Genomic DNA, 27,024 nt, shown 5'->3' on the forward strand with positions numbered 1-27,024 from the left:
GCTTTGAATACCTAGAAAGATTAGGCGATACCAAGATCTGTGTGGTGGATAAAAAGAGAGATGGTTTAGTGGGTCACTCACCCAGATCCCTACAAGTCCAATCATACACAGCGAAGGCAACATCTATTTTCAATCAAGATTCCAATGACATCTGTATTAATAGCACCATAGGTCTAATGTTCTTAATGTTCATTGATAATGTTGTTAGTTAGATGCTTAGCTAAAAAAAAAAAAAAAAAAAAGGGGTCTAATGTTCATTGATATGCTATCTTCTCTTCGCCCAGTAAGTACTACTACGTGCAACACTACCAAACCTTCGTGGCCGGGGAATGACCACTTGTTAGAAAACCATTACTGCTTACACAAAAAAAAATTCACCTTGGAGTGAATAAGTGTCGACTACTACAAGCACACTGCATCAGAGTGCGGATTAAACAAGAACCACGCTCATTCATAATCATACAAGACTCTAGACAGATCAACACAGTAAAGTGGCAATAAACAGCAGCTTCAACAACAACAAAAACAACGTGCATCCACGATTTTTAGCAACCAGATGTTTGGCTTGGTTCTGAGAGAAATTACGGAAAAGGAGACGCAGCGAAACCGATTATGTACACTTGACACTAATCACCGAACTCTGCATGCTGCCGGTCCACCCGGTGAATAATTTGGATTGGGTGACCTGCAAATCGCACCTGGCCCAACATTCTTTGCAAACCTCCGGTGCATTCTGTAATCAGGCACCCCTCCCATAGCAAATGCAGCTCCAGCTGCAGTTGTTGCACCAGGGATCAGGGCATCACCTGTACACTGCAAAGGTTCCAAAGTCTCAACCACATCGCTCATCAATGGCCTAGCTTTCGGGTTCTGGCTAAGACAATAATACGCCAAGCTGCATGCCTTCTGAGCTGCCCTGACAGAGTATTGGTTCTCCAGTCTTGGGTCAATTATTTGCAGCAGTTTTCTTTTATCATTCAGCTTCGGCCGAGCCCAATCAACCAAGTTCTGCTCTTTGCTAGGTCTTGTCTTATCCACTGATTTTCTCCCTGTCAACATCTCTAGAAGAACAACTCCAAAGCTGTATACATCACTTCTGGCCGTCAGGTGTCCTAGTTCATTAGTAATAGAGTCAATTTAGTGTTTATTTGTGTAATGGTCTAAGCACTTATTGTCATGCAAAAAGAGAGACTATGTAGCTCGAAATAATGTTGTAAAATACAAGTGCATATATGTGCACGGTTCAACATCTCAACAGCCACAGTCCTATATGTTAACTAATAGCAAACTACTAAAGCAGAGAGATAGAATTAGCTCCTGCAATGTCTTATTTTCTGTATGTGGCACTGACTTGCAGCAGAAATAGAAACCCACATTCAGTTAACTAAAGTGATTTAAACGGTAGGACCTAATATGTAAATGGTTGATCATAGCTCCCGTTACAAACCAAGTGAAAAAATAAAGACATTGCAGGATGGCTCGTCAAGATTGTATATGCATCTAGGAAAATAAGTTGAATGGGATACATCTCGCTATATTATGCATGTCATACCAGTCATCACATATTCTGGGGCAGCATAGCCATAAGTACCCATAACTCGAGTTGATACATGGGTTTCGTCACCCTGGGGCCCAGCTTTAGCTAAGCCAAAATCTGAAAGCTTGGCTGTGTAGTCCTGAAGGTTCAGCCCAATCAAGGATATATTAGTTGTGGAAAAGTATTCCCAATATCTTGGAGGAACTTTGGCAAAGCAGAAAGAAAAGAAAAACTTCTTACCGAGTCAAGCAGTATATTGGAAGTCTTGAAATCCCTATAAATAACTGGTCTTTCAGCATTGTGGAGGAAAGCAAGGCCTTTCGCAGCTCCAAGAGCAATCATCATCCTTCTAGACCAAGATAGAGGAGCTGTGGTTTCTGAAGAGAGCCCATGGTGACTTGGTAAATTAGAGACGAGTATGACAAGACTAAAAAGCAGAATAAGCTAGGAACATAAAACTGTTTAGGGGTATATGTAGGAATCAACAGAGACTTGTCAGCCGTAGAGCAGGATAAAAATGGAGAAGGGTGCGGGGATTACTTCGAAATAGGTGATTTTCAAGACTGCCTCGCAACATGAACTCATAAACAAGTAATCGGTGATCGTCCTCGCAGCAGTAACCAATAAGCTTGACGAGGTTGGGATGACGGAGCTGGCCGAGGAAGTTGACCTCTGTAAGCCATTCACGGTGGCCCTGGAGTCCCTCCTTGTTTAGGACCTTGACGGCAACGGGGAGAGACTTGAGGCCGACGCGGAGATTGTCATCAATGTAACCCTTGTAGACGGTACCGAAACCACCTTCTCCGAGTATATAATCTGGGCGGAAGCTCTTGGTGATGGTCTCAAGCTCAAACAAAGTGAAGGGGATGACTTGGGCATACGAAAGAGGAGTGCGAGAGTCGTCCCGGAAGCGAGGAGTGGATGGATCGCTCAGATCTGAGACGGAGCGGGAGTGCTTCTTCTGGAGCTGTTGGGCTGCGAGGTGAACCAAAGACGGGGGAGATCAGGAAAAAAGAAATGGCGAGAGAGAGAGAGAGAGATAGAGACAGGGAGAGAGAGAGAAAGAGAGACCTTGAGCTTGAGGAGTGAAGACGGCAGCCTCGTCTCTAGTACCGCAGTTGCCCATTGTCAGAAGGTAGAAGGAAGTGGAAAGGATCTCATTCTCAATTCTCAAAGCTGAGCACCACCGAACCGATTTTAAAACCCTAATTGCAATCGGAGAAGACAACGAAGCTCTCCTCACCGCACCACTGGGACTGGGAGTGCTCTTCTCTCTGTCTTTACAGTTTACAGTCAGGAAATTCAGAGTCCACTCCATGTTGCCGGAACCAATTGGGCTTTACAATTCTTTCTTCTATGGGCCTTCTTAGTGGATAATAGGCCCATTATATCCATAAAGTTTATTATCAAATTGAACGCAGCTTGAAGAATAAATACCAATCATGTGGGGGTCGTAATCATGGCACGGTGGGGAGGAGAGCAAAGAAAGAAAGAAAAAAACAAGAAAGAGTAACCGAGAGAGAGCTGAAAGGGTAGGGTCACTTAGGGTTGTTGGTGAGATGATATAAAAGGGCAGGTACCTCTTGCTATGTAAGCAGTAAGCCCGTCTACTTGCTCTCTTTAAACAGCAACTCAAACACGCATAATAAAGAATATATAGCATCAAGGAAATGGCAAAGGTTCATCCCAAGCCCCTATAAACGGGAGAGGACGCGTCTGTGTTAACAGTTTGGAAGAAGTCTTTAATGTTCAACTACAACGGCTTCACGGTGTTCGATTCCAAAAGGAGATTTGGTTTTCCGAGTGGATAACTATATGCACGGCAACAGAGACCAGATCCTTCTCATGGACTCATTATATATAGACCTATCGTACATCAAGCTAACATAATATTTTATCAAGAGTCTTTTTTCTTGAAATAATATCTTCAAGCGTGATCCAATAATATCTTACAACAAAAACCTAAAATTACAAAATTTGATACATTTCAAGACTTTAATCCATTAGCTGTTTCTTTCTTTTTATAAATTTGACTCCATCCAAAATGAGAAAGAAAATTACTATTCAGAATGAGAAAGAAATTAAAGAAAACATGTGACATGCATATTGATATATGCATGTGATTCCCCAAGAGCTAGGCGATCAATGATTGATGGGGTCAGCTAGCTACATTATGATATTATCAGGGTCTATCAGTGTCCAAACTATATATTATTAAAGATTCCAATTTGATTTATAACACCAACCCCCGATCCCATCGCGAGATTTTATCATTTGATCAGACAATAATAAATAAATATATATATCTTCATTAATCGTGTACGTATTCTCCTATATAATTGCACTAAGTGTGTGTATATATGTGTTCACATGAATACATGTATGGTGTGAGCTGTGAGCTGCTAGCTAGCTGTATCGTTTAGAATCTATTTGATTATTGTATAAAAAACATCAATGATTGAAATTAGGAGCAAGAGATCAAATTATATATATCTATAACTAGTAGTGGTAGATGGAGTTTTGGGAAGTGACTCGGTAATTAGTAGGATGGAGAATGAGGTGCGATGGATGAATGAAGTGTCGTCCGATAGCAGCAACGATGGTGAATCTTTCATTGAAATAAAAATCAACAAACCAGTCACAGACACAGGATTGAGCATCTCTTCTTCGCCATCTCCCGATAACGAAATGCAGACGACAGCAATCTTCTCATCGGCGTCTAGTTGCTTCTCTGCATACAGCAACGTGACGAGGTTGATGATGAAAGTGGGGTGTTTGAGTATAGTGGGAGTCATAAGAGAGAAAGTGAACGTGGGAGAGAGGTGGGTCCTCCAAGTTATACAGAGACGACGAAACAAGAGCCCCCTACGAAGGGAGCACTACTAACAAGGATGAAACATTAACGGACACGGACGATTCCCTCAAGGCAGCTATCGCTTACTGCAATGCCTCATCTCTCTCTCCCGTCTACAAACTTGATTATTAATACCCTTTCTAGAGAATCATGTTGGAACCAATATTTTTCGGTGTGTCCAATTCACGGGCATCATCATCATCATCTATATCATTGCTTTTTAATTTTTTCTTTTTTTTTTAATCTTTTTGCTTTTAATTCCGTTTAAAAATATATTTCTAATTTTATGAAAGATGTGTGATCATCATCCTCCCAAGTCCCAAGTCAGGTCAAACATATATAGTTTTGAGGCTTAGTCTTAGATGATCAAATACTTTTACAAGTTTTTAAGATTTTGTTGTGGTGTTTGTATAACTTGTAAACTTGAGTATTTAAATAAAATGAAACTAAATAAAAAAAAGTTTCATAAAACTTTGGAAGACTTCGCTGGCTGGTCTGGTTTACATATGAACAGAGAGAAGACTCAGCTCTTTCACGCAGGTTTGAGCCAACTTGAAAGCAATGCTTTGACAAGCTATGGTTTCACACTTGGGTCTCTACCTATACGTTACTTGGGGCTGCCTTTGATGTGCAGGAAGCTCAAAGTTGCTGAGCACTCACCGCTAATTGAGAAAATCTCAGCTCGCTTTAACTCTTGGGCAGTTAGATCCCTCTCCTTTGCTGGTCGCGTTCAACTCATCGCCTCGGTAATTTCTGGAATTGTAAATTTTTGGATATCTACCTTCATTCTTCCCCTGGGCTGCATTAGACGTATTGAATCCTTATGCTCACGCTTCTTATGGTCGGGTAGAATTGATAAACAAAGAATGGTGAAGATTGCTTGGTCTCAGGTTTGTTTACCAAAAGTTGAAGGAGGACTTGGTCTTAGGAGATTTTCTACTTGGAATAGGACTCTCTGTCTAAGAATGGTTTGGCTATTGTTTGCCAATAGTGGATCACTGTGGGTCGCTTGGCATAAATACTGTTGGTACCGGATCCCGCAAGGGGTCCATTTTACATGTTGGAGAACCATCACTTTACAAAATCCAAGGAGCCCTATCTTGCAAAAGGGGTGGTCAAACTTTGACATTAATTTGTAGTTTAATTCATGAATTAATGGTCATGGTCAAAGGAGTAAACTTGTCATTCAAGTTTAGGAGTTAATTGCCAAAATTGGAGTTATTTAGTGGAGTTAATTCTGAAATTAATGGCCAAGTAAAGACATCCTAGAAGGAAGGAAGAGGCTATAAAAGAGAAGTGAAGACTCCAAGAAAGGGACACTTATATTCTTGGACACTTATATTCTTGGACACAAGATTCATCCTCTATATTTTCTCACTATTATTTTCTCCACAAACTTATACGATCTATTCAACCCATCTTTGTGCTTGTCTAATGAGAGCTTTGTCCCATCTTCAACAATGATGTTACCAACCCTGGGGGGGTTCAGGTTCAACATTTGGCGCCGTCTATGGGGACATAAAGCTTTCTTACTTCTAAAGCACTAATTCGAGGTGAAGAACAATCAATACTGAGATAGAAATCAACGTCGTAACGATGTCAATCCGAAGCAGAACAAGGTCGTAACGATGATGATTTGGAGACCGACACGTAAAGGTGTTGATCCGAAATGGATCAAAGTTGTAGCGATAACGGTCTCAGTCGTAACGGTGGTGGTCGAAGAAGGACAAAGACATAACGTCCACGGCGTTACAACAATAACAACAAGAGGACTAAAACAGTCACATCCCTAAACATGTGACGAGGAGAGCATATGGAGGGATTACACATACTTACAACCATGTCTAAGTTGACATAAATTATTCTTTTTTCTTTTTCTTTTTTGACAGAAACTAAACGGAGCGATTCCAAGTTATTACGTCATACCATTGACAGAGTGAAGAGGATCTAAGTTGATGACTTAACGGAGGTAATCCGAGTCATACCAGAAGCCACCCAAGTCATGATGATGACTTGGCCACACATTTCCCGAAGACTGAAGATCCAAAACATAGCGTCAACGTAATGGCAACGACACGATCTCGTATTGGTGACTTGATGTTACAGTATTGTTACGGCGATGTAGTCATCTCGCAATAATAACTTAGCGTTCAAGTCACAACAGTGACGATTCAAGTCATAATGATGATGAATCGTGGCTTGATACCACAATGATGTTAGCCTTGGTGTTACCGTGACGACCTAACGATGTTGTAGCAGTGGTGTTATAGCTGTGAAAACCTTCACATATCTGGAGTCCAAGGCGAGACAAAGAAGATGAATTCATATTTGTTGATGAAGTCGGAAGTCTAAACAATGATGGTCTAAGTCATAACCATGACTTAACCGGAGACGACCTAGTCTCGCACATCCATCTAGGTCATAACGTCATAGTTCAATTCACAACAACCACGAATCCACGATCTAGAGACAAGCTAGTTCTTACATTACGGAGATGATCCAGTCTCTAAACGACCGGTGCGAGGAGACACGCCAAATCAAAAAAGAGATGTTATAGTCTCAGGTCGGAGATAACCTCTCCACCTTAATATTTTGATTCGTCATCATGATGAGTGATTCGATTATAAAATAATCAAAAAAGACGATGGAGCTCGTGGCAATGTGCAAATAAAAGGCTAGAAGGAACTCGTCACCTCCACCTCCTAAATATTTGCTTGGTTCCAAAGAAGATGGAGCAATTCCAATTCGTAACGTATCCGAGACAAATGACGAAGTCGTATTGATTGAAGACAATAATTCAAGTTGTTACGAGACCAAAGCAACCGTTGCATTAAAAGATAAAGCTCATTAAATGCAAAATAAAAAAGTTAAGGCCCAAGCCCAACAAATTTGCCGAGTTGACTAAACCCGAAGTGGGGAACTCGCTTTAAGCCGAGCTCAGTTCTCGCATTCTAAAGAGAAAGGTCTGATCAGCCTAAAAATCTCGAAAGCATTGCCACAAGGCCACAAAAGGTTAAAAGCGGACTTTGCAAACCCGCATATAATTTTAACCAAACCCCCTTGGGCCACAACCTAGAAAGGTTTAAAAGCCTCCTCAGGCAAATATCTTGTTCAAAAGAAAATAATAAAAAAGCCTCCTTAGGCAAAAGACATACTTATCCAAATTTAAATTTCAAATAGATGGGACAAGATCTCATCTCGCATCTAAGCCGAGATCTCATCTCGCATATAAAGCCGAGATCTCATCTCGCATCTAAGCCGAGATCTCATCTCGCATCTAAGCCGAGATCTCATCTCGCATATAAAGTCGAGATCTCATCTCGCATATAAAACCGAGATCTCATCTCGCATCTAAGCCGAGATCTCATCTCGCATATAAAGCCGAGATCTCATCTCACATATAAAACCGAGATCTCATCTCGCATCTAAGCCGAGATCTCATCTCGCATACAAAGCCGAGATCTCATCTCGCATATAAAACCGAGATCTCATCTCGCATCTAAGCCGAGATCTCATCTCGCATATAAAGCCGAGATCTCATCTCGCATATAAAACCGAGATCTCATCTCGCATATAAAGCCAAGATCTCATCTCACATATAAAACCGAGATCTCATCTCGCATATAAGCCGAGATCTCATCTCGCATCTAAGCCGAGATCTCATCTCGCATATAAAGCCGAGATCTCATCTCGCACCAAACTACATTTTAAAAAAAAAAAAAAAAAAAAAAAAAGCTGAGCCCGTCTCGCGCTAAACTATGTTCAAAAAGCCGAGCTCAATGCTCGCATTTACGTGAATAAGTCTTTAGACAAAAAACGAGTTCACCTCGCATCTAACAACAAAGTTTGAATGCCTAATCTACTAATCAAAGTTATTGCCGCAGGATTGTCAAGAATATTAGTTCTCCGAGCAAATCATCTTACTCGAAGAACTGGGGGGCTAATGTTGGTACCGGATCCCGCAAGGGGTCCATTTTACATGTTGGAGAACCATCACTTTACAAAATCCAAGGAGCCCTATCTTGCAAAAGGGGTGGTCAAACTTTGACATTAATTTGTAGTTTAATTCATGAATTAATGGTCATGGTCAAAGGAGTAAACTTGTCATTCAAGTTTAGGAGTTAATTGCCAAAATTGGAGTTATTTAGTGGAGTTAATTCTGAAATTAATGGCCAAGTAAAGACATCCTAGAAGGAAGGAAGAGGCTATAAAAGAGAAGTGAAGACTCCAAGAAAGGGACACTTATATTCTTGGACACTTATATTCTTGGACACAAGATTCATCCTCTATATTTTCTCACTATTATTTTCTCCACAAACTTATACGATCTATTCAACCCATCTTTGTGCTTGTCTAATGAGAGCTTTGTCCCATCTTCAACAATGATGTTACCAACCCTGGGGGGGTTCGGGTTCAACAAATACCACAATCTCAGTGATGTCACATGCTTCTGGAATCTGTCAGAAAAAGCTTCGGACTCTTGGAACTGGAAGTGCCTTTTGAGGCTGCGTGGTGTTGCTCAAGGATTCATAAAATGCAACATTGGTAACGGCCTACAAGCAAGCTTCTGGTTTGATAACTGGACCCCATTCGGCCCGCTCATCAAGTTCATTGGTCTAAATGGTCCCAGAGATTTGAGAGTGGCTCTTAATGCTAAAGTTTATGATGTGTGTAATTCCAATGGTTGGGTTCTTGCTGATCCAAGATCTGAACAAGCTCTCAGCCTCCATGTTCACCTAAAAAACATAATTCTGCCTAGTGCTGCACAAGGTGGGGATACTTATGATTGGGTAGTGGAACACACCAACTGCAACGGTTTCTCATCAGCCAGAACTTGGGCTGCTCTTCAACCTTGCGCTGCTTTAGTGAACTGGGTGGATATTGTCTGGTTCAAAGGAAACACGCCCAAACATGCATTCAATATGTGGATTGCGAACCTAGACAGACTTCCAACCAAGTCAAGACTCGAGAGATGGGGTATGCAAATCATCACTACCTGCAGGCTCTGTGGTTTGCATTTCGAAACGAGAGACCACCTGTTTCTTAATTGTGATTTTGCGGTGTACATTTGGAATGATGTTTGCAGGAGACTCGACCTGCCTTCCATCACTTTCGGGTCGTGGCAGCAGCTCCTCTCCTGGATGAAAAGGAAATCTGAAAGATCACCACCAACTTTGCGCAAACTGATAACACATTCTGTTGTTTACGCCATTTGGAGACAGCGTAACAATCTCCATCACAACCAGCTACAAGTGCTCCTTTCTGTTGTCTTTAGAGACATAGACCGGAAGATCAAAAATTCGATCACTGCCCAAAGATTCAATAAGCGTTTCCGGATGCTTATGCAGCTTTGGCTCCACTGATTATGGCCTTTGTTTAGAAAATCATTTGCTTTCTTGTTTTTATCTTTTTTACCAAGAAACCAAAACTGGTTGATCACTATGTAATACCAAACTCTTCAATAATATGATATTTGCACTTTAGCAAAAAAATAAATAAAAAAAAGTTCTAAACTTGAGTAATAAAAACAGAATAAAATGATTAAAAAAAAAAAAAAGTGTGTGGGGAAGTTGGAACGGGCTTTTGGGCTTAGAAAAGGAAAGGAGTAAGAAGGAAGGCAAAGAAAGAAAGAAGCGGCGCACGTGGCAGGCAATCACGAGAATCACGAGAGAGAAACAGAGAGATCGAGAGACAAGTCTTCGATTCTCTCTCTTCTCTCAAATCAATCATCAGAGACTCCGATTCTCTGTGTTTCCTCCACATTCCAACCCAAGTCCACCCTCAAAATTGCTGCTTTTGGCTTGCCTTTGGATTAGTAATTGTCAGAATGATTGCCCGGATCCTTGCCGCCTTAGCCGATTCCATGGATATTCCGGTGGCTGCCGGTGGATCAGTGCTGGGTACCATCAAAATCGCTGTGATGCCAATTGCCAAGGTTTTCACCATGTGCTTCTTGGGTCTTCTCATGGCCTCCAAGTACGTTAACATCTTGCCTCCCTCCGGCCGCAAACTCTTGAACGGGGTAATTCTCCAAGCCTCTTCTCACTTTTTTATTTATTTTATATCTAAAAATGCAAACTTTGAAACTGTCTCCTTTTCATACAGTTGGTCTTCTCGCTTTTGCTTCCCTGCTTGATCTTTTCCCAGCTTGGACAAGCCGTCACTCTCCAAAAAATGCTTCAGTGGTTTGTTTCCTTCTTTAGTCCCTAGTTTATGTAGTCCTTCCCTTATATCATAGGTCCGTAACGCATCTTCTTTTCGGCTGCTCCATCTATCAGGTGGTTCATTCCCGTGAACGTCGTTCTTGGCACCATCTCTGGCTCGATAATCGGTTTCATCGTTGCTTCCATCATTCGTCCCCCTTACCCTTTTTTCAAGTTTACAATCATACAAATTGGAGTTGGTTAGACCCTTTTTCCCTTAGACACTAAACCCTACCCTCGCTTGCGTGCTCTGACACTAGTCTCACTTTATGTGCCTTGTTTGTTTCAGGCAATATTGGCAATGTGCCTCTCGTTTTATTAGCGGCTCTATGTAGGGACACCTCCAACCCTTTTGGTGACTCCGAAAAATGCAGCATTGATGGCACTGCTTATATCTCCTTTGGTCAATGGGTACTCTTTTTCTCTCTTTAACTGCCTCTATGCTGTAACTATGTAAGCTATTTATACCTACTAGAATCAGACCATTAGCTGCTTCAGTTTATGTCTCTACTGTCTCGTACTTTACAGTGATACAGAATCTTGTCTTCTGCCTTTTTCTGTTTGGATGAAGAGGAGCTAGATGTATGAGGAGTAGCCGCATTGAAACTATTTTATATAGGATCTTTACTTCCAATCTACTGTTTGTCATCAGTGTCTATGGGAATGGATATTATTTCCCCTATGTATTTTTCATGTTGACTCTCTCTAAGGGACTTCAATTAACCATGAGGTTTAATTTTTATGTCAGGTTGGTGCTATCATCCTCTATACATATGTGTACCAGATGTTTGCTCCTCCTCCAGAAGGGTTTGATGCTGAAGAAGAAAATCTTGCTTTGAAAAACCTTCCTGTAGATACTACTCCAGAGCAAGTCCCCTTGCTTACTCAGAATTTTCCCAAGGACTTTTCGCCGACTCAAGATCTTTTGCCCGTACAGAGCACCGAACCTAGAGGAAGAGTGGTTTCAAGGAAAGGCAAGGTGGAAATGCAATTATGGAATCTTAATTCTATAATTCAGGAGTATTTTACCTTATATAAGCTGGTCCTTACGAAATTTTTATATTTTGCTCCGTGATGTAGATTACACAGATCTTTGTTTTCCTCTATGAGAAGTTGAAACTGAAGCAAATTGTCCAGCCTGCAATAGTTGCTTCGGTAAGTATCTCGTCTGTTCTATTCCCCTATTTTATCTGACAATCCCATGATCAATAGACCGTGCGATTACCTTTACCATGTAACTAAACTAGACGTGTTTTTGTTAACTTCAGATCCTTGCCATGATACTCGGTGCAATACCTTTCACAAAGAAGTTCATATTCACAAATGGTGCACCTCTATTCTTCTTCACAGACAGCTGCATGATTCTTGGGTAAGCACACTCTTTATTTGTCTTCTGGGAAGCAGCTGCAAATTAATGAGTTAATAAATGTAAAACCTTTGGCTATCAGGGACGCGATGATACCGTGTATCTTACTGGCACTGGGGGGAAATCTCATTAACGGTAGGTTTGGTGGTTGCTTTCTTTTCATACTGACTTTGTTTTTAGCCTCATCCATCATATGGGTCTTATTGGTTCCTTGGGTAAATTTTAGGACCAGGAAGTTCAAAACTTGGTTTCAAGACAACGGCAGCTATTATATTTGGACGGTTGGTGTTGGTGCCACCAGTAGGACTAGGAATAGTGACACTAGCAGACAAACTTGGGTTCCTTCCTGCTGATGATAAGATGTTCCGATTTGTGTTACTCCTTCAGCACACAATGCCTACATCAGTACTCTCAGGAGCTGTTGCCAACCTTAGAGGCTGTGGAAGGGAGTCAGCTGCTGTGCTATTCTGGGTCCACATTTTCGCCATCTTCTCAATGGCTGGATGGATGGTACTGTACATCAACATACTCTTCTGAATTCTTCTTCTTATTGACACATTCTTCTGCTACTAAACAATACGTCGGTGTAAATACAGTGGCATCTCCTATGTGCCTGAACCAACCAAAAGTCATTTTTTGTTTCTTTCCTCTGTAAATGTGAGTTTCATAACTCTTTTCAACTAATGGGCACTCCCTTTTCTCTGGATATATCAAAGAATATTATTTGCAACACACGACAAACAGCACAACTTTAGTTAAACGTCAATTAAAACTAACGTGTGGAAACAGTACAAGTCGATAAACAGCAGATGAAACTCAAGTATCTTTTAAGGGTCTGAAAAAATACAGATTCTGGAGGCACCTACGGATCCGGGCATCAGTCAGAAAAACGGCAGCCATCTTCTGGTTCTATTCCCCCTTTGGCTATGAGAGATTGCTATATCCCTCCTCTGTTGGTTGCTTAGCCACATTGCCAACACAACCCCCACCAGACTCACAACTGGTGCAGCAGCCAGAAACAGCCATCTTCCTCTGCTAACTCTGTTCACACCAGAGTCGCTCTCACCTCTCTCTACATATTCCTCTTCCCCCGATTCTGTGCCATCGTCATCAGAAGAGCTATCCTCGCTCACATCCAGCACATTATGCTTTCCGTCCTCGTAATCTTTATCATCTGTTGGGAGCTCATAACGGCAGAGTGGGCAGGAGTTACGGGCACTCAGCCAAGGTACGATACAATGAGCATGGTATAGATGTAGACACGGAAGCTGCGTGGTTTCATTGCTGAGGGTGAAAAGCTCCTTGCAGATTGCACAAACTAAGCCCTTCATTACATGCTCCTCTCCAATGATAACCCTTGGAAGAGTCCTGACGCATGACACAGATGCAGGTGGTGCACCTCTTCTTGAATTGTCAGACTCAGCAAGTTGCTCAAGCAGTTCCTCAAAGCCTCTCTCATCAAGATAATCCGCAACATTTGCAGCATAGGGAGAGAACTCCAAATCCTCCAAACCAGTGAAGATGTTGCGAGATAACCCCTGCCTCCTCTCTAAAATTCTTTGACGAAAGCCTCTCTCTAACTCGGGTGAATCAAACCGAGTCATGGAGCTGTAGCTCTCACTTGGACTTGCCAAATAGTTTCTATACCGTGTTCCAGCAACCCCAGATGGACCCGCTCCTTCCTCCCATTCCCTGTCTTCTTCGTCTGAGTTCCACTGGTTAAGACCAGCATGCATCGGGTCTATATCAGTGTCAAAGTCAATGTCGCTCCTGTCGTCTGGTTGAACAAAGATTTCCTCATCCAGGAAAGCATGCCTGTCCGTGGAAGCATCAGATTCTCCACCGTAAGCACTAAAAGAAATGGCATCGTTATCAGTATGGGGAAATCTGTAGAGGCTAAAACTAGCGTTTGATTCGGTTTCGCCAAAGTTGTCAAAATCATCACTTTCAGATTCTGAGAAAATTCTCCATCTTGTAGAACCGCTTGGAGTGGTATGGGAGCTAGTGCGCTGCTGGTCATCACGTTGATCCTCACTAGCATGAACTGTTGAAAGGCTTTGTCTTGCCATGCTTATCAAGTGTGTGAACTGCTGGGTGGAAAGATCACCGACAGACTCAGAGCTGTCGTGCCTACTCCTCCTTGTCCTCCTCCTCATCCTCCTCCTTCTAATTGTCTGCCTCCGAGCCAAGGGAGGTGCGGGGGTGCCGAAATCTTCAAGCAACAAAAACTTACAGTCGACACATAAGCTGAAGATTTCAAGATCATCGGAAGCAGATTGGACGACTCTTCCGCACAGATTACAGGCAGAAGATGGGATTGAATTGCTGCTATCGCCATTAGAAGGTCCCGGAGGTTGTGATTCCATCGGATCCAAAGGCAGCAACTTTGAGGTCTGAAAAGGAGGGTTAGATCAGAGCGGATTCGGATTCACCCACGCTAATCTCCAATTGCTCGAATTTCACAAGGAAAAACAAACAAAAGGATGTCAGGTAACAAATTTTCTAAGGATGAAGAGATAAAATTACCGAAGAAATACGCCCGGATCTTCAAAAAACTAGGAAGGAGTCATCTGTCCAAGCAAACAAGGGAATAGTTTCGATGCAAGAAAATGGCAGAAACAGGCGTTGGGATTTTATGGCGGAAAGGGGGTCAACGACGACGGATGGGGGGGGTCTTGTGTAAATTTCCTAGGGGAGTCTTTTTCTAACGTTTATCTCTCTAGAGCTGACTAAAAGATTGGCAACCAAACTCTCCGGCTCATGAAGAGGGTCTTCCAATTCTGTGAAATTGCCTAAACTAAAACAACGTACATTTGCCTCAGATGCAAAGTTTTCTAGTGTTCCAGAATCATACAAGTAAAGGGACGGGACTCTTGTGGTGTGGAGTCGGCAACTCTCATGGAGATCCTTGTTAAAGAAAGACAAGCTGGCAGCTCTTTCAGATGCTTCAAGCGTCATCATGACCTTTTCCTTTTTTTTTTTTTTTCTTACAGGTTTATATGACAGGTTTGGGTTATGAACAAAAGCTTAATGATGATGCACACAAAGAGCTTTCATTGATTTATCAAATCTTTTGTAGATACAACTGGGTTTGGGAATGAAGATGCTTCCACATTGATTTGAGACTCAACATAGAAAGCTGTTTGGTTTTAAGGACAAAATATCACAGATTCTGTCGAGTTGTCCAAGGGACATTAACAAAGACTAAATAATCTCTGGCTTCTTTCGAGCCTCGTGGGTCCGCATCCATCAATTTGTCCATATAATTTTTTCTTTTTTTTTATCAATCGTCTTGGAACCTAAATTATGGCGTATAGAAGAAGGCAGGGGATCGGAAAGTTTGCGACTTTCAAGGAGGAGATTGATCGGCTTCCCCCGGAAAGCATCACTGCCGTCAAGGATAGATCACCGCCAGCTCGATCCTTGACATCTCCTTCATCCTTCCGTGAGTCCCCTGCTTTTGACCAACCCAGATCTAAGGTTTCTCCTTTTTCTTAACTGAGTCACTTTATGTTTCTGCATTTACATGATCCGCTCTTAGGATATCATTAGTGACCAATCTTTGACGACTTTTGACTGTCTGTAATGCTAAACTTTCTGATCAGATTCAGCTGTGAGGTCGAATCTAGAGGTTATGTAGGTCTTATAGCTTTCATCCAAAGTTTTGTTAGGAGTTGTGATTATAAGCTGGGGATCATGATCTTTCTGCTCCCATTGATCCTATGTTTTCTGGGGATGTATACTGCAGAATTTTACGACCGAGCCGAAGGGCTTGTGGGGAGTCATAGCCCAGAAAGCAAAATCTGTTATTGAAGATGATAAATCCAGTGATAGCTCAACAGCTTCTCAGGTTTTGTTTTGCTCATCTCAAGTACATTTATGATCCATCCTCTTGATTTGACGTCGTCATGGTTTTGGTCTTTGTTTCTAGTCCCGGTTTTCATACCTATCAGACGAAGGGTTCAAGAAAATGGATAATCCCAAGCTTCGGAGAGGGCTGGATAAGCTTACATCTTCTCTTAATCAGATCGGTGACACTTTTGAGAAAGCCTTTGAGGTGTTTCTTTTTCTCTGTCATTCCGCTTTTTCATTCTTTTGGTTGAATTGCTTTAGATCTGTTCCTTGTTTCTCTAGGATGGCCGAACACTCGTTGGGAACAAAACAGCTGATATCATCCAGGAAACTCGAAAACTTCAAACCAGACGAAGAGGAACTGGTGGTGAAGATGAGAATCAAAATCAATCTTATGGAGTAAGTAGCTCATGGAAGAAATCTCCAGAGCAGCCAATGCAGTTAAATCATATGGAACATGAAACTCAACTCAAGGCATCTCGCGATGTAATGTCCAGTCTTTTGATGGTTGTTTGGTTGGTAATTTATGATAGCTCTGTTCGTTGATAGTTTCTCTTGTGAGCTGCAGGTGGCGATGGCCACAGCTGCTAAAGCAAAACTACTCCTCCGTGAGCTGAAAACTGTGAAAGCAGATCTTGCATTTGCGAAAGAGCGTTGTGCTCAGCTTGAGGAAGAGAACAAACATCTGAGAGAGAACCACCGTGAGAAAGGAAGCAACCCTGCAGACGAAGATTTGGTAAAGAATTGACTGAGCTCATGTTCTAATTTGTGTGTTGCATTCCATCTAACAACTCGGTGTGACGCTGTTGTATCAGATTCGGCTCCAGCTAGAGAGCCTACTGGCAGAGAAAGCACGGCTGGCTCATGAAAATTCAGTGTACGCGAGGGAAAACCGGTTCTTGAGGGAGATAGTCGAATACCACCAGCTTACGATGCAGGATGTTGTGTACATAGACGAGGGCAGTGAAGAGGTGACACAAGTTTACCCTTTAGTATCCACGTTGATGACTTCTTCACCTACCGAGCGCCCACAGTCTCCGAGTCAAGAGATGATTAGAGAGATTCTTGTGGTCGCTGAAGAGAGCTCTGTGTGTGCAAATGTGGTTTCAGCTTCTTGAATTCATTATTATTGCTTATATTTCTTCTTGTCATGATTTTCACGATGAAATCAGATTGTTTTTTGCAACGGAATATAAAAGGCTATTTCATATTAACAAATGACATAGTATGAACATCTTCAAGGCATCAGTGGTGTCTTTCACAGCTTGAATGGCATTGTATAGAAATACTCTCTAAGAAAACTATCGAGTGAGCAAGTGAGTCTTGAGGGCCTTTTTTACTTTGGAATCTTGTATGTGTTTTAATCAGAAAATCTGGAAGAAGAGGCTGGTGGATCCATCACCGAATGATTTTAGATCTGCTGGTTTGACCAAGGCCCTGCACAGAGGACACGTTCTCTCTCTCTCAAACCTGCCCAGTCATAATCAGATTCTTTCAACATCATGATTCATATACAAAGATAATTGCTATATGCACAAACACCTCACCACTCCGAAACGCAATCTTCGCAAAACATGTGTTTGCAGCGAAGAAGAATTGGGGTGTGCATCTTCTCCTGGCAGATGGCACACAGGTCGCCTGCCGCATTTACCTGCACACATAGAAAGCCACTTCTTTGCTCATGTGGGCTTAAACCTTAAGAGGCATAAGGTCGATTCGAATTTGCGAGACAATAAATTATACCTGCTCTGTAGTTGCATATGATCCGTAATGCACCTCTTTACGTGACAAAGCCTTCAATGCCGTAAAGAAGGATTGAACCTGAATCTCATCACCAATTTCCCCTTAGCTTCCACACAAAAAAGAAAGGAATCTAAAATTCTAGAAAGCCACCTACCTTCTCAACAACTGAAGTGAGCTTGAATGTAAGATATAATCCCGTCATAAGAGAGGAGAAGAGACTTCCATAATCCTTGTTCAAGAAGAAACGGTACCATACAGGGGTAGGCAGTAAAGAGCGATACAAAAGCATCAAATATTCAACCAAAGTTAGCAATTGACCCTGCATAGAAAGTGAATGACCAAATTATGTATCGCTTGCCAAAGTTGAAACTGAATGCAGGTAAAGGGGACAGAGAAGAACTTTTTTTCTACATCACCTGTTTACGATAATTTCGACCCCTACTGTTTTTGTAGTACATCAACAGAAAACACTTGAAAATCATTGAGGCCTGTCGGACAAGTGTATCTGAGGAAAATAGGCACAAGTACAAGTCGAGTAAGTACCAAATGATCCAACAGGATACAACAATGAATGATATTAGGAATAATGCATGAAGAGAGAATTGCTAATACTTTGTGATGAAAAGATAAAAGAAGAGATGAACTGATAGCTGATGAAACGAGACGCATTAAAACAAGGGAAAGAATACAGCAGAGAAAGTACAGACCATTAACCACTATGATAAAAATGGCATGCCAGAAAGGTGGTATGGACTTTGGAGGCAGCATGATTAAGGGATACAAGAGGTCATCTTTCCTAAACCACCAATAAACACCAACAACATGGGCCGTAAATGCTACAGAGATTCCAATTAATGCCGAGATATGCCTCTCACCCTGAAATCACAATATAATAAGAGACTTAGACTACCAATTTGAACATTGAATTGGAAAAGAAATAAGTAAAAGCAAAATTAAACCTTCAAAGCTGTTTGCTTCTTAAGAATATCATTTGACTTGAACATGACAGCAGCAATCCAAATAGCGACAAAGAACCCTGAGAGATAGCAGGAAAAGTCAAAAAAATAAAAAAAAAAAGACGTGAAGTGGCGATGAGAAAAGACACAAGAGATATGATACCCTGCAAATGCTGGCGGATAAAAACAACCAACAGAAGCAAAGAAAAGGGAAGAATTTGCTCAATCCAGCGTGCAGCCTGCTGAATATCATATCTTTGGTAAGGTGAATCCCGGGTGGCGGCGTCTCCAGCAACAGATTCACCAGGAGCAGCCTGAGAGGCACCTTCTGAAGGAGCACCTCCTATGGGATCAACCTGAGTAGCAGAACCCAAAAGTTCAGTGTGTCCAAGGCCGCCGGGCTCCCTGAGACCATTGCTATCAGTTTCAGCATCTTGCTCCCCGTTGCCAATGATCCTAATGGCAACCTCCCCATTGGAGATTCCTGAAGAATCATCAGTAACCAGCGTTTCAGCCTCCTGACTAGGATTAGGCCTAGTGCGAAAGAGACCCGAATACTCTAACAAGGTAGAAATAGGGGCCTGGATGATGTTAGAAGCAGAGAGGATGGAGTTTCTGCGAGGAGAACCCCTAAAGGAATCATGATTGGCGCCGGGCGTTTCCATTTAAGAAAACCCTAAAAACATATGATGAAGATGATGATTAACTAACAGTGGTCGAAATCGTGGAAAGAAAACGCGTTTTCAATAAGGAAGATAAAGTAACAACAACAACAAAAAAAAAAAGAGTACCTGCAACGACGAGAAGCAATAGAAGAAAGCTTATTTAGGTGAAATCAAATCGTATTTAGCTCATATCGTGTATGAAACCCTAAAGCCAATGAATAATAAGAGGGGAAATGAATGAAGAAGAAGAAGAATAGAGTCAAAAAGAAAAATAAAACGTAGGCGATCGCTTAGACTAGGATCGAGTCGAGTCACGGAGTCTTTCCGAAAAAGGGATTGAGCTAAACGGAGCTCAGAGCAAGAAGACAACGGAGGAGATCCGGCGAGCTGCGGAGAGAGAGAGATGAATTGTTTGTCTGTGAATCAACGGTTGAGAGTGGACGAATTGCATTGTGGATCCAATCCAAAGGGTTGACTTAAGAGGAAGCGACGACAGTCTCTTCTTTAAGACAGAGCCCATCCACCTCTAAATGGGCTTCTATGCAAGCCTCCTACTAAATACATTATGGGCCTCATAAGCCTCCTAACATGCGTGTTTTTTACTACAGCCAGAGCCAATGGGATGGGGGATCTCTCTCTCTGCTGTAATAATTGCGTCGTAAATTGTGTAAGATGAACGGAGGAACAAGACTGAGAAGTAGATAACATGATGAGTAGAAAGCGACAAGAGCGCGTCTGGAAACGCCGTCAATATGTTGGGCTGCCGATGATAACGGCTGGCAAATCAAATGGGGTTTCTTCTACTTTCTCTACTTTGTTTATTTGTCAAAAAGGGTCACGCACGAAGCACGATTGTACTTTTGGAGCAGGTAGAGTCAACCCAGTAAGTACTAAAGGGTTAAGCTTTTTTTATGGCAGACAAGTCAAGATCAAACCAAGCACCCATCAAGGTCATTTCTTCCCCTTCTCGATTTAGTTTTGATCTGCATTGCCGTCTGCATATATTGACTTCTCGCCGTTTTCAGGGATTTGCCCTCCCAGCTGTTTTTTCTGGGATTCTTATCCGCTTGCCTTTTTGGAAAATTCTCATAGTGCTGATCTCGACAGTGAGGTAATGATACCTTGTCTTTGAGCTATTGAATGCGTGGGCTTGAATTTTAGCTACTCTGTCTTAAATACGAGCTCCTTGTGCTCTTGGATTGATTAAATTTACTGAAATTTGGAACCTTAGAAACGCTCCCTTTTGTATTTCATCTACATCTATCTGCTTCTTACGCTGTTACGCTTTCCAAAGGCACCATGGTCTTCCCTCAAAGACTCTATCCACATGCCCTCCTTGTTGCCTCTTGTTGCGTCCTTCTTCTTGCCGATGCTCAAAGAACACACCCTTCAGAAGGTGTGACTTCTTTTCTGTTTTGTTACTGCTTCCAAATTTAATTCTAGTCATCTTGTTTTCTTACGTGATTCTCAACTATCTTTTCCATTCGCAGTCTCTGCTTTACGATCAGTTAAGAGAAGTCTAATTGACCCTAAAGATTATTTGAGAAACTGGAACAGAGGAGACCCTTGCAGATCTAATTGGACTGGAGTTATCTGCTTTAATGAGATTGGTACTGACGACTACCTGCATGTCCGAGAACTGTATGATTCTTTTCATTTTTTTTTCTTATGTGCCTTCTTCCTTTCCTTGTTAGTCTGCTTGTATATATGCTGGAGTTAACAGGCTTAACTTATAGGGTTGTCTTTCTATTTTTCTTTCTTTCTCTTTTCTCGGAACAGTTGCTTACATGACCAGCTATTCCTATAATAGGATTCCTTCCCTGATTCTTCCTTTTGTTGCCAAGCAGCCTGCTGATGAATATGAATCTCTCCGGGAGTTTGTCACCAGAGCTCCGAAAATTAGCTCATCTCGAAATATTGTAAGTTTCAAGATGTAAAGCTTTGCAAAGTGTTTATTTTGGAACGCCCTATATTATGGTTACTCCAGTTTCTACTGACTCTGAAATTTTTCTTTCATGTGGCATCTATGAAGAGATTTCATGTGGAATAATATAAGTGGTTCAATTCCAAACGAGATAGGACAGATATCATCCCTGGTACTCTTGTAAGTTGGACCTACCTGAATACCTGATAAATAATCGTTGCTCTAGATGGAACAATTTTTTTTTATAAGCATGTGTGTTCATTTTCTTTATCTTCTGATTCTGTAACCTGTGGTCAGGCTGCTGAATGGAAACAAACTTTCAGGGCCTTTACCAAGCGAACTCGGGTATCTTTCGAACTTGAACAGGTTCCAGATAGATGAGAATAACATCACAGGAGCAATACCAAAGTCTTTTTCCAACTTGAAAAACGTGAAACATATGTGAGTCTGAACATCAAGCCAGACAGTGATATGATATCATACTTAGATGCAGCTTTTTCAATATCATCTCATAGATTTTTCTCTTGGCCTTGTATAGTCACTTCAACAATAATTCGTTGAGCGGCCAGATTCCAGTTGAGCTTTCCAATCTTACTAACATCTTTCATGTGTGAGTCATTGCCACAATGTTGCCACTGCTTCCATGATTTGTTACATCATGATGGTTAAAGGGGTCAAACTAAATGTGCAGGCTGTTAGACAACAATAATTTATCTGGAAATCTTCCACCACAACTCTCTGCATTGCCGAACCTGCAAATCCTGTATGTTTCTCTATTGTGTGTGTTTACCTCGTTCTACAAGTAATTTGTTTGATTTATGGTTATTGTCCTCAATTGCAGGCAACTGGATAATAACAACTTCAGTGGATCTGATATCCCAGCTTCCTATGGAAACTTTTCGAGTATTCTGAAGCTGTAAGTTTCAGGACACTGTTATCTTAAGTCCTTTTTTCATTTCAAAGATATAGAGAGAACTAATTATGTTCATTCGTCTTTTTGCACTTACAGGAGTCTTAGAAATTGTAGTTTGAAAGGGACACTTCCTGATTTTAGCAAGATACGTCATCTCAAATACTTGTAAGTTCTGATCAATCTTAATGCATGGATTCTCTTTCCAATGTTGTGAATCTGTTTGTGCTTCTTGTTCGCTACAGGGATCTTAGCTTGAATGAGCTCACAGGACCTATACCTTCTTCTAATCTTTCTAAGGATGTGACAACCATGTATGCTTTGTACAGTTGTTAATTCTGTTCATTTATTCTTAACCGGCGACCTTCAATTGTGTTTACACGTATACCTTACTGCTTTGGGTTTTATACTGGTTAATTACAGTAATTTATCAAACAACATACTTAACGGATCCATCCCGCAGAGCTTCTCAGATCTCCCTTTACTTCAGATGCTGTGAGTTATTAAGTTTATGTTTCTTTATATCCAAAATGAATAAGCTAGTGAGTAACAATGTTGACTGGCAAATAAAAATATCATCTTCTGCAGATTGCTGAAAAACAATATGTTATCTGGATCTGTCCCTGATTCCCTTTGGAAGAATATCTCTTTTCCGAAGAAAGCTAGACTTCTACTGTAAAATCTTTGTTTCCCTACTTCACTTACATTCACTTGCACTTCATCGACTTCTCTAATTTTCCTCTTTTCTCTCGTTGCTACAGTGATCTTAGGAATAATTCTCTGTCACATGTTCAAGGAGATCTAACTCCTCCACAAAATGTCACTTTAAGGTGCTCCGTAGTCGTATCTGTACCTTGGCTAGCTTTTTAATGTTTCTGTCTTGAATTCTTATTACAGAAAGTTTAATTATTCTCCAGGCTTGATGGTAATCCGATCTGCACTAACGGAAGCATATCAAACGCAAACCTATTCTGTGAGTCCAAAGGAAAAGAGTGGCCATCACTACCATTCAACTCAACTAATTCTGCACTGGACTGTCCTCCTCTAGCCTGTCCCACTCCTGACTTCTACGAATACAGTCCAGCATCCCCATTACGATGCTTTTGTGCAGCGCCTCTCAGAATTGGATATCGTCTCAAAAGTCCTAGTTTCTCATACTTCCCTCCATATATTGATCAATTTGGCGAGTATGTTGCCGATTTCCTTCAAATGGAACCATATCAATTCTGGATCGACTCATATCAGTGGGAGAAAGGGCCTCGTCTGAGGATGTATTTGAAACTTTTTCCGAAAGTTAATGAAACCTATACAAGAACATTTAACAAGAGTGAAGTTCTCAGAATCCGAGGCATATTCGCTTCATGGAGGTTTCCTGGTAGTGACTTATTCGGTCCGTATGAACTGCTAAACTTCACTCTGCAGGGGCCTTATTCATATGGTGCGCCTCTTTAACCTAATAAGTGTTTTTTACACAAGTAGATCTAGACTGACTGATAAGTGAAACTCTTCTTTATCTCCTCAGTTAACTTCAACAGTGAAAGGAAAGGCGTAGGCTGGGGACGATTAGCAGCAATAACTGCAGGGGCTGTGGTGACTGCTGTTGGGATATCCGCTGTGGTTGCAGCCTTGTTACTTAGAAGATACAGCAAGCAAGAGCGAGAGATATCTAGAAGACGGTCTTGTAAGTGTAACCAAATCTTCTATTCCCAATCTTTCCCACTGAGATTTAGAACCAACTTTAACTGAATCTGGTCGTAATTGTCAGCCTCCAAGGCTTCCTTGATGAATTCTGGGATAAGAGGCTTTAGTTTCAAAGAACTAGCGGAGGCCACCGACGATTTTAGCAGCTCAACTTTGGTTGGACGCGGAGGCTATGGAAAGGTATACAGAGGTGTGTTATCTGACAAAACTGTTGCTGCAATAAAGCGAGCAGATGAAGGGTCTTTGCAAGGTGAAAAGGAGTTCTTGAATGAAATAGAGTTGCTCTCGAGGTTGCATCACCGGAATCTAGTGTCACTGATTGGTTATTGTGACGAAGAAGGCGAGCAGGTACTCTCTTGGTACTCGGTAGAGCCGCCATAGTAAGGTGCTATCAGTTAGATAGCTTTAATAATTGCTTATGAAGTTGCTGAATGTGCAGATGCTGGTGTACGAATTTATGTCAAATGGCACCCTGCGCGACTGGTTGTCTGGTAGAAATTCACTGTGATTCATAGGGCGCTTTTGGATGTGTGTCATTTAGTTTTCTCAATTGATGGAATATTTGGTGGTGCAGCTAAGGGGAAGGAGTCATTGAGCTTTGTGATGAGGATTCGTGTTGCGTTGGGAGCAGCCAAAGGTATTCTCTACCTTCACACAGAAGCCAACCCGCCAGTTTTCCATCGAGACATCAAAGCAAGTAACATCCTCCTTGACCCCAACTTCAATGCCAAAGTTGCAGACTTTGGACTGTCTCGACTTGCTCCTGTTTTGGAGGACGAAGAGGATGTGCCTAAGTACGTCTCAACGGTTGTCCGTGGGACTCCAGTGAGTCATCAAAATGAATGATTTGAAGCATATATTGGCACAACAGATCCATTGCTTAGTTTTTTGAATGTTGCAGGGGTACCTGGATCCTGAATATTTCCTGACACACAAGCTGACGGACAAGAGCGATGTTTACAGCATCGGAGTTGTGTTCTTGGAGCTGCTGACTGGTATGCACGCCATATCCCATGGAAAAAATATAGTGCGAGAAGTGAAGACGGCGGATCAGAGGGATATGATGGTGTCGCTGATAGACAAGAGAATGGAGCCGTGGTCGATGGAAAGTGTTGAAAAGTTTGCGGCTTTGGCACTGAGATGTAGCCACGACTCACCGGAGATGAGACCAGGAATGGCGGAGGTGGTGAAGGAGCTGGAAGCACTGCTCCAAGCAGCCCCCGATAAGGAGGCAAGAGTGGAAATGGCGTCGTCTTCGTCAGTGCTCTCAACATCGTCGTCGAATGTGACAAGAGACCTTTACGAGTCGTCGAGCCTTTTAGGAAGCGATCTCAGCAGCGGTTTTGTTCCCAGCATCGCTCCTCGCTGACTTCAACCATCTCTGTATAAATCTCTACCCATACCCAAAAAACGTTCTCTCTTTTTTGACTCAACGTTTCTTACTTTTTAACCAATTCAACGCTGTAATATATTCTTTTCATCAATACCAAGATACCAACTTTGGACCACAAAAAAAAATATCGTTACACCAAAATCAATGTCTGAAGGCCCAATTCGGGCCCAATAACAAACCCTGGTTTCATTTTTGATCTTCCTCCGATCATCGCTGAAACCGCGACGATGGATTTACAGCAAAAGCAGGCTTGTTGGAAAGTTGAACTCGAGGTTTTAGATAACGATTCTTCATGGGTATGCTTCTCCACCACTTAATCTCACCGTATCTCCGGGCTCCGATTTGCTATAGCTTATGCTGATGTAGGTCAGTAAATTTGATCCTTCCAAGAAGAAGAAGAAGAAGAGGAAGCCTCTGATACGCGAAGACGACATCTTCTTCCAGAAAGGAGGAGACTTTACCGGTAATTAATTAGCTTTCTAAAGAGTTGCGTTGGAAGATAATCAGTTAATCGTACCCAAACCCAACTCTAAATTGTGCCTGAAACTACTGTCCTATAATTGATGTTGTCATAACAGAGGATAACGCTCCACACTGTCAATCTGGCCGGAACTTTGAGCCAGACTATGGCTACAAAGAGGTACTTTTAGCTGTGATTAGAGGCCTTCAGTTATGCTATTTTGGTATATTGATTTTCTCTTCACTTGGCTGCTACTTGTTCTCAATTATGATCCGAGCTTTTCTACGCTTTGTAGCTCTTGAGTATGGTGTTTAATAGGCTTCGTGACGAAGATCTCGAGGTTTCAACAGAGATGCCAAGAACAGTGATGATGCCTCCTCGGCTCCTTGCACAAGGGACTATAACACTTTGTTTAAACTTTTCTGATCTCTGCACAACGTACGACTTGTAACTCATCTTCCCGTTAACTTCTAGTTGTTGAGCGATATATCACTTTTAAATACACATTGTTCAGGATGCATAGGAAGCCAGATCATGTCATGAAATTCTTACTTGCCCAAATGGAGACAAAAGGATCGCTGAATAAACAACAGCGGCTAGAGATGAAGGGTTTAGTGTCTTCTAAGGTTTTTCAAGCTGTGTTCCGGAAATACATTGGTAAATTCCGTAACTAGTCTCGGGTGTTGATATTTTTTTTTTGTAGTGGTGGGAGTCTTGTCTGATATGTAATCATTGTGTCTTAGATGCGTTCGTAATCTGCATCTGCTGCAAAAGTCCTGACACATCTCTTGCGGAGGAGGACAATGGTCTTTTTAATCTCAGATGTGAGATGGTAAGTAGAATAATCTCTGCAACCATCTGATTGCTGCGTTCAGGTCAGGGGAAAGATGAGGAAATATGAAAGTATAAAATGACACTGATAAATTGGTCTCATTTGGGTCTGTTCTTGTGCAGTGTGGTTTAGTAGCGTCAATTGACGTACCAAATCTCCTGTGAATAAACTCATGAAGATATGGAACTTCAAGAGCCACGTGCTGGGCAAGGTTCCATTGTAAGATTTTTTAGTGATTTCTTCTGACTTTGTTAGTCAGTTGTACAATCTTGAACCAGAAGATGCTTTCTCTACTATACTAATTAACTTTTCGCGTCCTGAGAGATGTAGGACTGAACTAAAACTCTCGAAAACATTTGTGAGATGTTTTTTTTAGTGTATGTCTAATGGAACTTCTTTAGTGATCAGTTGCTGAGACAAAACGCAAAGGATGCCAATTTGCTAAGAGTAAAGAGTAACGTGTCTTTTATATGCAAGTAATGCAAAAACATGAGTTGCCTATTTCTATTTTCGGCAACTGAGTTGTCACGGTAAAGAGGGTTTGTTTTGGATCACATTGTACATTTTCGTGCTCAAATAGAAAATCCGGAAAGAAAAAATAGATTACTGAGTCGCCTTCTTTGTGAAA

At 41.6% G+C, this 27,024-nt stretch overlaps 8 protein-coding genes across 13 annotated transcripts; 5 read left to right on the top strand and 3 right to left on the bottom strand.

The window, feature by feature from the left end:
• Positions 1-337: 337 nt before the first annotated feature.
• LOC9309050 (probable serine/threonine-protein kinase PBL8) lies at positions 338-2,846 on the bottom strand. The gene is made up of 5 exons (XM_002872936.2): positions 2,609-2,846; positions 2,078-2,512; positions 1,778-1,914; positions 1,553-1,676; positions 338-1,112 (listed from the first exon to the last, which is right to left on the bottom strand). The coding sequence occupies exons 1-5, from the start codon at positions 2,661-2,663 to the stop codon at positions 631-633; spliced, it is 1,233 nt and encodes a 410-aa protein (XP_002872982.1). The 5' UTR covers positions 2,664-2,846; the 3' UTR covers positions 338-630.
• A 15-nt stretch (positions 2,847-2,861) lies between these two features.
• On the top strand, positions 2,862-4,862 carry LOC9309051. Its single transcript, XM_021020147.1, is given in 2 exon segments — positions 2,862-4,401; positions 4,403-4,862. Coding segments are annotated over 2 exon segments (438 nt in total). The 5' UTR covers positions 2,862-4,084; the 3' UTR covers positions 4,524-4,862.
• Positions 4,863-10,100: 5,238 nt separating this feature from the next.
• Positions 10,101-12,668, top strand: LOC9306958 (protein PIN-LIKES 6). Its single transcript, XM_021020139.1, has 9 exons — positions 10,101-10,413; positions 10,497-10,576; positions 10,670-10,794; positions 10,884-11,005; positions 11,343-11,573; positions 11,675-11,749; positions 11,863-11,963; positions 12,043-12,095; positions 12,187-12,668. Exons 1-9 carry the CDS (start codon positions 10,219-10,221, stop codon positions 12,495-12,497), a joined length of 1,293 nt encoding a protein of 430 aa, XP_020875798.1. The 5' UTR covers positions 10,101-10,218; the 3' UTR covers positions 12,498-12,668.
• Positions 12,669-12,701: 33 nt separating this feature from the next.
• LOC9306959 lies at positions 12,702-14,637 on the bottom strand. Its single transcript, XM_002872937.2, has 2 exons — positions 14,487-14,637; positions 12,702-14,353 (listed from the first exon to the last, which is right to left on the bottom strand). The coding sequence occupies exon 2, from the start codon at positions 14,324-14,326 to the stop codon at positions 12,842-12,844; it is 1,485 nt and encodes a 494-aa protein (XP_002872983.1). The 5' UTR covers positions 14,327-14,353; positions 14,487-14,637; the 3' UTR covers positions 12,702-12,841.
• A 302-nt stretch (positions 14,638-14,939) lies between these two features.
• On the top strand, positions 14,940-17,026 carry LOC9309052. The gene is made up of 6 exons (XM_021020140.1): positions 14,940-15,440; positions 15,709-15,810; positions 15,892-16,017; positions 16,095-16,298; positions 16,381-16,548; positions 16,628-17,026. Exons 1-6 carry the CDS (start codon positions 15,267-15,269, stop codon positions 16,928-16,930), a joined length of 1,077 nt encoding a protein of 358 aa, XP_020875799.1. The 5' UTR covers positions 14,940-15,266; the 3' UTR covers positions 16,931-17,026.
• Positions 17,004-19,687, bottom strand: LOC9306960 (RING finger and transmembrane domain-containing protein 2). Its single transcript, XM_002872938.2, has 9 exons — positions 19,303-19,687; positions 18,675-19,187; positions 18,515-18,591; positions 18,263-18,431; positions 17,972-18,060; positions 17,710-17,874; positions 17,556-17,633; positions 17,360-17,463; positions 17,004-17,282 (listed from the first exon to the last, which is right to left on the bottom strand). The coding sequence occupies exons 2-9, from the start codon at positions 19,174-19,176 to the stop codon at positions 17,177-17,179; spliced, it is 1,290 nt and encodes a 429-aa protein (XP_002872984.1). The 5' UTR covers positions 19,177-19,187; positions 19,303-19,687; the 3' UTR covers positions 17,004-17,176.
• A 173-nt stretch (positions 19,688-19,860) lies between these two features.
• LOC9309053 (probable LRR receptor-like serine/threonine-protein kinase At1g06840) lies at positions 19,861-25,217 on the top strand. Of its 5 annotated transcripts, none has more exons than XM_021020137.1 (21): positions 19,861-20,126; positions 20,202-20,287; positions 20,471-20,572; positions 20,667-20,817; positions 21,024-21,095; positions 21,209-21,280; positions 21,398-21,541; positions 21,639-21,710; positions 21,792-21,863; positions 21,942-22,016; positions 22,110-22,178; positions 22,256-22,324; positions 22,434-22,505; positions 22,599-22,685; positions 22,772-22,840; positions 22,928-23,448; positions 23,533-23,691; positions 23,776-24,059; positions 24,151-24,202; positions 24,286-24,505; positions 24,613-24,737. In XM_021020137.1, the coding sequence occupies exons 3-21, from the start codon at positions 20,476-20,478 to the stop codon at positions 24,638-24,640; spliced, it is 2,385 nt and encodes a 794-aa protein (XP_020875796.1). In that variant the 5' UTR covers positions 19,861-20,126; positions 20,202-20,287; positions 20,471-20,475; the 3' UTR covers positions 24,641-24,737. The 5 variants fall into 5 exon arrangements, with proteins under 5 accessions (XP_020875796.1, XP_020875792.1, XP_020875793.1 ...); XM_021020133.1 differs by having other exon boundaries at positions 19,868-20,126; positions 24,286-24,536; positions 24,613-25,217; XM_021020134.1 differs by lacking the exon at positions 19,861-20,126 and having other exon boundaries at positions 20,156-20,287; positions 24,286-24,536; positions 24,613-25,217.
• Positions 25,218-25,285: 68 nt separating this feature from the next.
• LOC9306961 (eukaryotic translation initiation factor 2 subunit beta) lies at positions 25,286-26,803 on the top strand. Of its 2 annotated transcripts, none has more exons than XM_021020142.1 (7): positions 25,286-25,400; positions 25,471-25,567; positions 25,683-25,744; positions 25,860-26,002; positions 26,079-26,221; positions 26,308-26,439; positions 26,519-26,803. In XM_021020142.1, the coding sequence occupies exons 1-6, from the start codon at positions 25,332-25,334 to the stop codon at positions 26,424-26,426; spliced, it is 633 nt and encodes a 210-aa protein (XP_020875801.1). In that variant the 5' UTR covers positions 25,286-25,331; the 3' UTR covers positions 26,427-26,439; positions 26,519-26,803. The 2 variants fall into 2 exon arrangements, with proteins under 2 accessions (XP_020875801.1, XP_020875800.1); XM_021020141.1 differs by having other exon boundaries at positions 25,290-25,400; positions 26,308-26,396.
• Positions 26,804-27,024: the final 221 nt, after the last annotated feature.

This window comes from Arabidopsis lyrata, assembly GCF_000004255.2.
Source record: "Arabidopsis lyrata subsp. lyrata unplaced genomic scaffold ARALYscaffold_6, whole genome shotgun sequence".
Classification (NCBI taxonomy): domain Eukaryota; kingdom Viridiplantae; phylum Streptophyta; class Magnoliopsida; order Brassicales; family Brassicaceae; genus Arabidopsis; species Arabidopsis lyrata.